Source organism: Seriola aureovittata, chromosome 11 (genome assembly GCF_021018895.1).
Source record: "Seriola aureovittata isolate HTS-2021-v1 ecotype China chromosome 11, ASM2101889v1, whole genome shotgun sequence".
Lineage (NCBI taxonomy): Eukaryota > Metazoa > Chordata > Actinopteri > Carangiformes > Carangidae > Seriola > Seriola aureovittata.
Window position 1 is genome coordinate 12,585,160 of NC_079374.1, and position 8,767 is coordinate 12,593,926.

General features: G+C 40.4%; 1 protein-coding gene across 1 annotated transcript; it reads left to right on the plus strand.

Moving 5' to 3' along the window:
* The first annotated feature begins 238 nt into the window (after positions 1-238).
* On the plus strand, positions 239-6,994 carry slitrk5b (SLIT and NTRK-like family, member 5b). Its single transcript, XM_056388582.1, has 2 exons — positions 239-646; positions 1,115-6,994. Exon 2 carries the CDS (start codon positions 1,115-1,117, stop codon positions 3,773-3,775), a length of 2,661 nt encoding a protein of 886 aa, XP_056244557.1. The 5' UTR covers positions 239-646; the 3' UTR covers positions 3,776-6,994.
* Positions 6,995-8,767: the final 1,773 nt, after the last annotated feature.

Here is an 8,767-nt window from a genome sequence, read left to right on the forward strand (position 1 = left end):
CTCAGTAACATTAATGTTTTAGGTTTTTCCTCCCGCTCTCCTGACACCTGCTGTTACAGGATTGACAGATTAAGAAAAGCTGATGTAACGTTTTGTTTTTAGAGTGAATAACATGATAAGCGGTTTAACAAACCGTTTGAGCGCAGGAACGCGCCTTGCCCGGTAAATTATTGATGGTTTTTTTTTTGTTTGGTTTTTTTTTTTTTTTTTGGATTGGGGGGGGGGGAGAGACGGGACATCTTTTCCGTAGGTAGGTCAACATCTTTTGGGGAATGTATCTCGGCATGATGCTCCAGTGCGCTGATTCTTTGTGCATGAAATGACTTGACATCCTCGCGACCACCGAGTGAGTGTGCGTGCGTGCGTGCGTGAGCGTCCAGAGAGGAGAGAGAGAGAGAGCGAGAGAGCGAGAGAATAAGCAACTTTGTTACCAGGCATAGCTGTGTCTCCTCCGGCACGGCGTGCTAAAAGAGAAGCATTTGGCAGTTATGGTTGATCAGCGTTTCTTTCATCCTCTCAAGTGCATTAGAGACGACGGACGTGCTCGCGCCGAATAGATCCTGTTTCCTGTTTCGTTTTGTCGGATTAAAGATAAAAGATGCGCTGAAATACCTAACGAGCCGACATCTCCATCAATGAGCGTGAGGTATGTATGTCTACCAGTAGTTAAACACAAATTATGCAGGCTGCCTCGTGTCTAACAAGGCGTGCACTGTGATGCAGAATATCAGCAAGCCTTCTGTCATTTACATAGCTGTAAATTCAAACCAGTATTTAATTGCATTTTTTATTTATTTTTTTATTTTTTTTATGTTTAAAGCAAGAAAACGCGATATGGCTTCCCCTCACAGCGGATCCAGACCATTGTTTTGTGCTTATGTCTCGCTTTGACCTTGCTTTTTTTGTTATTTACATAGCTCGCAGGAGTTGCTTTCTGTCCTGCTTTGTTTGAGCCATTTTAAATCAGCAGCCACACAGCCAGAAGTTACCCCTGGGTAACAGCAAAAATGAAGCTTTGACTTTTTTTCCATGCAGGCTACAGCTTGTTGTGTGGAAGTTGCTTTCATTTGCAGTCTGCCTGTTTTACATCACGGTGTATGTCTTTTATTTCTAGATGACATTGAGGATGCCTAATAGCAGGACTGTGAGCTCGGCCGTCATTTGCAGGAAAATGCATCTTTGGATTTCATATGTTTTGCTGAGTGCAACATCAGTGTGCACTGCTGAGATGTTTGGCAGTTATGGGGAAATATGTCAAAGACTGTGTGCCTGTGAGGAGAGAGAGGGGATACTTACAGTGAGCTGTGAAAACAGAGGGATTGTAAGTCTCTCAGACATAAGCCCAGTGTACTTCTCCCAGTATCATCTGCTGCTTACAGGGAATCTTTTGAAAAAGCTGTCTGCCAATGATTTTGTTGAGTACAATGGACTTACAATATTACATCTGGGGAATAATGACATATCTGAGGTTGAAGCAGGAGCCTTTAATGGACTTCAGGGATTAAAGCGATTACATCTCAACAATAACAAAATTGATGCCTTGAAGGAAGAGTTTTTCTTTGGCCTTGAAAGTCTGGAATATCTACAGATTGATTATAATTATATCACTCATGTGGCGCCAAATGCCTTCAGCAGACTTCGACATCTGGAGGTCCTGATTCTAAATGACAACTTAATATCTACTCTGCCTGTGAACATTTTCCAGTTTGTGCCACTGACTCATTTGGACTTGAGGGGGAATCAGCTCAAAGTGCTTCCCTACTCAGGTCTGCTGGAGCACATGAACAGCGTTGTGGAGTTACAGCTGGAGGAGAACCCGTGGAACTGTTCCTGTGAGCTGATTGCTCTGAAAACCTGGCTGGAGAGCATATCATACACAGCTTTAGTCGGCGATGTTGTTTGCGAGTTCCCGTTTCGGCTTCACGGGAGAGATCTTGATGAGGTCTCAAAACAGGAGTTGTGCCCGAGGAGAGCCATTGCTGAATATGAGATGCCACCCCTGCCACATTTGAGCAGTGATGCATACTACAGGACCACGCCAGCTCTAGTTACAGCCTCCTTCACCTCATCTGGGATTGCGCGGTCCTCATCAAGACCCACCAAGGCACCTCGACAGTCAGGCAAATTAAAATCAAGACCCACTGCTCGTGTCCCATCTAATAAACCACAAAATTATGGCCAAATTATATCATATCAGACCAAATCCCCCGTGCCTTTAGATTGCCCGACAGCCTGCACCTGCAATCTTCAAATTTCAGACCTAGGCCTGAATGTGAATTGCCAGGAGCGAAAGATTGAGCATATCTCTGATTTAAATCCCAAACCTTACAATCCCAAAAAGATGTATCTCACAGGTAATTACATCCCTGTGGTGCGTCGATCAGATTTTATTGAGGCAACCGGATTAGATTTGCTTCACCTCGGTAACAATCGAATAGCTCGCATACATGACAAAGCATTTGGCGATTTGACACATCTAAGGAGACTTTACCTTAACGGGAATTTGATAGACCATCTCACAGCTGACGTGTTTTATGGATTGGAGAGCCTACAGTTCTTATATTTAGAATACAATGTCATTAAAGAGGTTGCTCCTGATACCTTTCAGCACGTGCCCAAACTTCAGCTTCTTTTTCTGAACAATAATCTCCTGAAAACTTTACCAGTGGGAACGTTTAATGGCCTGACATTAGCCAGACTAAATCTTCGCAACAACCATCTGCGATATCTGCCAGTCAGTGGTGTGCTGGATCAGCTTACAGCACTGGTGCAAGTCGACTTGTTTGAGAATCCCTGGGATTGCTCATGTAGCATACTGGAGCTGAAGATGTGGCTGGAGCAGCTTAGCACAGGCACAGTTGTAAACAATGTCATCTGTGGCTCGCCCAAGAGACTAGCTGGGGAAGATATGAGATACATTAAGACAGCTAATTTCTGCCCTAATAACTCTGATATATTTGCCTCCATGATCCCACCCTCTGAAGAATCTTTTCCTGGCAGCACTATCACCATAGAAACCTCCTTGGACTCTGACACACAATACAGTGCCATTCCTTTATCTGTGATGATTCTTGCCCTTCTCCTCATGTTCATTGTGTCTGTGTTTGTGGCTGCAGGACTGTTTGTGGCAATGAAAAAGAGACGCCAAAAGAGCCAAAATGAGCAGAATAATTCCATGAATGCTTGCATTAGCTCTCTCAATATGGAGTATGGCCTTTACAAAAAGGGATCCATCCCAAAAGTCAGAACATCTGCTGGACATGTGTATGAGTACATCCCACCTACCACAGAATCCACATGCAGAACTACAGCCCACACCCCGACGGACAGCAAGTCAGTGGATGGATTTAGAGACTTTGATGAGTTGAGCGGCGCCTTTCTGGGTACCTCAGATGAAGAGGCAGCCAGTAATGTAATAAGCTCAGAATACAGTGCCACTACTCCAGAGCCGCTTAACAAACCCTCCACCCCTCACCAAGATGATCCGTGTTACTACAGAGACGTTCATGAGCCTGACAAGCACACACGCTACAGCAATACGCTACCATGCAGGCATGCAGCGCATACATCGAGTCAGTATACCTCAGACTTTGATGCACGGCATCAATACATGCACCCAGAGAGAATACAACAGACAATACTCTATTGTACAGCACCAAGTACTGTCTATGTGGAGCCCAACAGGAGCGAGTACTGGGAACTTAAAGCAAAGCTTCACATTGATCCTGATTACCTTGAGGTTCTTGAAAAACGAACCACATTTACACAGTTTTAAGAGACTTGGCCCCTGGACGGTCAGAGTGGATGCATTGGTGCAATGTGTCCATTTTAATCAGGAATCAGAACATGTTTAAACTAATTTCTCACCTTTATTAGTACAGTGCAATGTGCGCATCAGTATGCATATCTGTGAATCATGCTTTACAGAATTGACTAATAAAGGGGAACGCTACTCATTTCAAAGTATCACTTCACACTTTATCCCCATGGTGTTTAACAGTCTGGTTAAAATTTGTAAATACGAATGAGCAACCACAAGATTCAAGGCTGTTATGACTCAACCCATAATAAAATACATCCTGGAGCTGTTTCACTGACAATAATGTGAGACTGAGCTTTTACTCTCAAATTAGCTGCATTGCATAAGTGTCAATGAAGCGTGCAGATGATATGTTCTTATCCCAAAATAAACCGGGTTTTTGTAAATGTATTACTCCCAGTTCTGTCTTTTCAAATTTATTCAAAGTGAAACTCTCACATGAGACTAAATCAAATTTATTCCGCAAGTAAATCTCACCTGTGTGTAGGTGTAGATGAAAGTCACGTAGCCTCTACATCTGTACAGATATTGTGCTCCAGTGAAATATGGAGCCACTGAGAGAGGTAGTTAGTCCTCCTGGGTGCACAGCTCTGGGATGATAATATTAAAAGCATGAGCTCATAAAATACATTCGAATGCAATGACTCAAACCACAGATCATAAAGCCAGTAAATCCCTGGTCTTGTGTTTGCAGATTTGGACGAGAATAATTAGCATATCCTTAAAATATACTGAACCAACCGACTGCATATAATGCAGGGTAATCTGTGAAAATCAGTGGTGTTCCCCCGAAAGCCTCCCCATCTACAAACCAACTTCACTTGTGGATTATGGACACATGTTGCACTAGTATTGGGTTGAATATCAAAGTATTGTAACTGTACTCAGAAATGTTGTAACTAAAAGATTAGAATCTCAGATGTATTCAGATGTATTATAACAGAAATAATTAGCTTTAACTGTTGGAGTATAACATTTGTCACAGATATGTGCAAATGCTCACAGCTTCAAAACACACTTCATGTTCATAATTGATGAACTATACTGTAATCAGTGTCTTCATTTGTACCACGACCAAAGCACTTCAGAATCAGCTGATAATATATGCAACCCACAAGGGGTACATGAAAACACAGTCCTGCGTTATATCACACACACCCTTACAACCTGTTCTCTTTATCATATGTTTGAATACTTCTGCAACTGTCTTGCAGTTGCAATACATCTGAGTATATTTACAATACAATAAGATTTAAATACATCTCCATATCCCTCTGTTTGGAATTCAGCTGAAAATCATTCAAATTTTATATGGGCCTCAGCACCATATGAAAATATTTTAAATGACTGCATATTTTTATACAAACAAATATGGATATCGATTTTTTTTTCCTCGTCTTTCTTTCTTTTTTCTTTAAGAAAAAATGCACTATTGACTTCTACAGGTCAACAATGATGTCACTTTCCAAAATGCACAACATGGTAACGTGCATATAGCCATAGAAGTAGGTTTGATAACTGCATACATACAAGTAATACATGTATAAAAAAAAATGTTGCACTATGCATAGATATAGATTATATGTAGACAATCTGTACAAAATGCCCACAGCTCATCATTTTTCTAAAGCTTCAGATAATTTTAATTACATGTGTTTTCATGGGAATACTGGAGTGGATTTGTACGTACTGCATTATAATGAAAAGCACTGTCTTATTACTTGGCATTGTTTGTCTCGTCTTTTTGGTGCAGGGCTGTGTGGAATTTTGACTTAAATAGCAGTCTCTGTTTCTCTCTTTTTAAGGAGGAATTGATGGGTACTGTTACACATGTGTGAAGGGGCGCACAAGCTTTAGCTAATAGATTGAAAAGCACAACAAATGAATGCAGCAGCTGAATGGATGGAGTCATCTTTATGCATGAAAATGTTCTATGCTCTAAAGGAAAGTAAGCACATCATCCAGTCATAATGCAGTCTAACCAATTTCTGGGTCAATAGTGTAAGCCAAGAAATGTGACTTTCCCTGAGAGTTTAATACACAGAGTAAATTCACATCATATGCAGTATTATGCACTGAACCTGTCATCTTAACTCAGCTAATTAGAGGGCATGGTGTATCTGGACCCTGTCAGCATGTCACCAAGTATTACACTGCAGCATTAGTCACGCTGTTTATCAAGGATACAGTCTTGGTTTGTTGCCTTTCACATGATCAGAGTCATCCTGTGATTTTTTTGTCACCTGACCTGTCTCTGCTCATTGGAAATTCCTCAGAACAAATGAAATGAAATCTACACAGTGATGCATGATGTAAGCCTGCACAGGTTTGTACATTGAAATGTGTAGGATTTTTTTTTTTTTGTATCAAAATGTTGCTGTGAAGTTAGTGGTGAAAACACTGTAAACCTGCAAAAATGCACAGACAGATACACACAAAATGTTATTATTATAATTATAATTATTATTATGAACAGTGTCCGGCATTTAGTTCATTTTTTCAGTTCTACAATGATTCTTTTTTAAATGTCAGGTTAAAATTTTGTACGACCAAACTAATGCAACAGATGAGTGAATAGCACATCAACGCAGGGCAAATAATAGTAGTTTGCCAGTGCATTCAGAGGGAAATCCTACGAAGATCAATTTTAACATTTTATTTAAGTAAGAATCTTGCAAAGGTAACTGTGTGATGGAAACACAGCATTAACTGTATATAAAACCAATTTGTAATAATGTCTTTTCTCTTTCATCTTTTTGTAATCAACGACCAAATTCAAGAATTTTTTTTTTTTGTCCCACGTGAGACTACAAATACTGATGATCCAAAAAATATGTTCAATTGAAATGTGGCTGTCCTGTGTATATGTGCAAATGTTGAATTTGCAGAGAAGAAGCAGTCCAGTCAGTGTCTTATTTGTATTCCTGTTGTTATGTTTGCTTTTGTTTGTTTGGTTTTCATATGAAACAGTGATTTTCTATGTCAGCCTCTGATTTGTAAATAGAACACTTCATCAGCATTTCCATGCAAACTTGCATCAGCTCTGAAAAGCAAAAACGTGGTCTCGTATTGCAGAAACACGCAGTCCAACTAGGAATATGTGGGGTAAATATATCTACAGTGTGCTGTTTCTTTAGTTGTTAGCTGATGAATAAAAGATATGCATTCATTTGATATACCCTTGTTTCTGTCTTCCCTCCACCCTTATTGTGGTATAGCAGTAAATGTCATAGTGCACATGGAGGACGGATTTGAAAATGTTACCCAAAACCCCATTGGCATTTTTGAGAGCATTACTGAAGTTACAATATCCAATTCAAGTGTTCATTGTGATGGTTTCAATTAGGCAAATGGGGAATAACGAGAGCGGCTGTGTTACATAATCAACATCGAGATGGCATGGTTCGTACTTCATGATGCCTTTGCTTTACTCAGTATCACCCAAAGACATTTTGACTAAGAACTTAAATGATCAATTCTCTCATGTATAAATGAAATAATCATCTAATGCCCAAAGTGTTCACACAGCTGCACAAATAGCAGCAGCAGAACATGCCTAGGGCTGTATTGCAAAATGTGCAAATACCACATTTTGAGTTTCTTATACAAGTTTGAATTCAAAATGTTTGATCTCCGGTTCCTCATAGCAACAAAGAATGGGTGTCTTGTGCTAAATGTGATGTGTTTAAAGCTGGAATAAGATCATCTGAATTTTACTGTAAATGTTCAGTATGATCGCATCTGCATGAATGTGCAAGCAGACACTTACAGAGGAACCATATTCTTAGCAGACATAGCTTTCAGGAGGCACAGTATCCATGGAAACATCCAATTACCTGACACAGAAAAACAATTTTAGAGCAAGAGGTACTATGCCGACACTAAGTAAGAACTAATTTGTAACTCAGCTTTTTGACAGATATGTGATTACTGTATGTCGCTTGCTGCTAAATGGTACACTTTGCATATCAAAGACTGAAGATGACTTGCATTAAATACATGTCCTTTCAGACGCAGGATCTGTGTCTGAAAAGTGTCCATTTCAATAAGACACCCTAACCCTTGTGGATGACCCTTGACTTAGATTGATGGTGTTATGTTGCTTTAGCTTCGTGAAGACCCCAGAGGAGGCCAGGGAGAGGGAAATTAGGGCAGATCTGCATTATGTAAGCTTGAAGAGATGTGTCAGGCAGTGTGAAGATGGCATATGACTGTAAGCATTCACCAAAAGGAAAACCTTTACTATCTGCTCACATCAGGCAAGCAAACACAGCAGAAATACCACTGACTCAAGCCTCCCTGATACACCTCTATTTCTTTCATAGTAGAGAGCAAAATAGAATCTCACATCTGGCGACATATGTATGGCTTCCAGTTGTTGGTCTCAGACTATGTTTCTGTCCCTGAAGCTTTTTCAGTCTTCTGTTTCTCTATGCAGCTCTGCACCGATTCTCTCACTCTCACTTTATGTGTGTGAGTGTTTGAATGTGTGTGTCTGGATGCATAAATTATTGACTCAGAGTGTATTCATGCTTCCCTCAAGGACTTCAGCCAGCCAACGCGGAAATACCTTTACCCACTCTTTTCCGTCTTTCAACATTTTTTGTTTCAAAAACCTTCACAAAACTCACAAGCAAAGAAAGGTCCTCAGTAATAATTAATGTGCTACATCTTGAACATAAACTGCCATTTATCTATGTCCAGTGTGCTTGTAAATAATGTACGTCGGGGTTGCCCATTGTTTTAGATTGATTTGAAGGGAAATTGCTGCAGGGATGGAGTGGTATTCCCAATCCTAGAGAGGAGGATTTGGAATTGGGATCCGCTAAACTTTGCCAAAATATCTGCAACAACTGGAAACAGTATGTGTGAGACGCACTAATATTTATGAGGGCTTATCCAGGCTTATGACTGCCAACCTGAGAAAAGTGACAAAATCCTTCTTCA

Excerpts from the sequence above, each read along its gene's own strand:
- slitrk5b (XM_056388582.1), top strand. The coding sequence starts at position 1,115 with ATGACATTGAGGATGCCTAATAGCAGGACTGTGAGCTCGGCCGTCATT.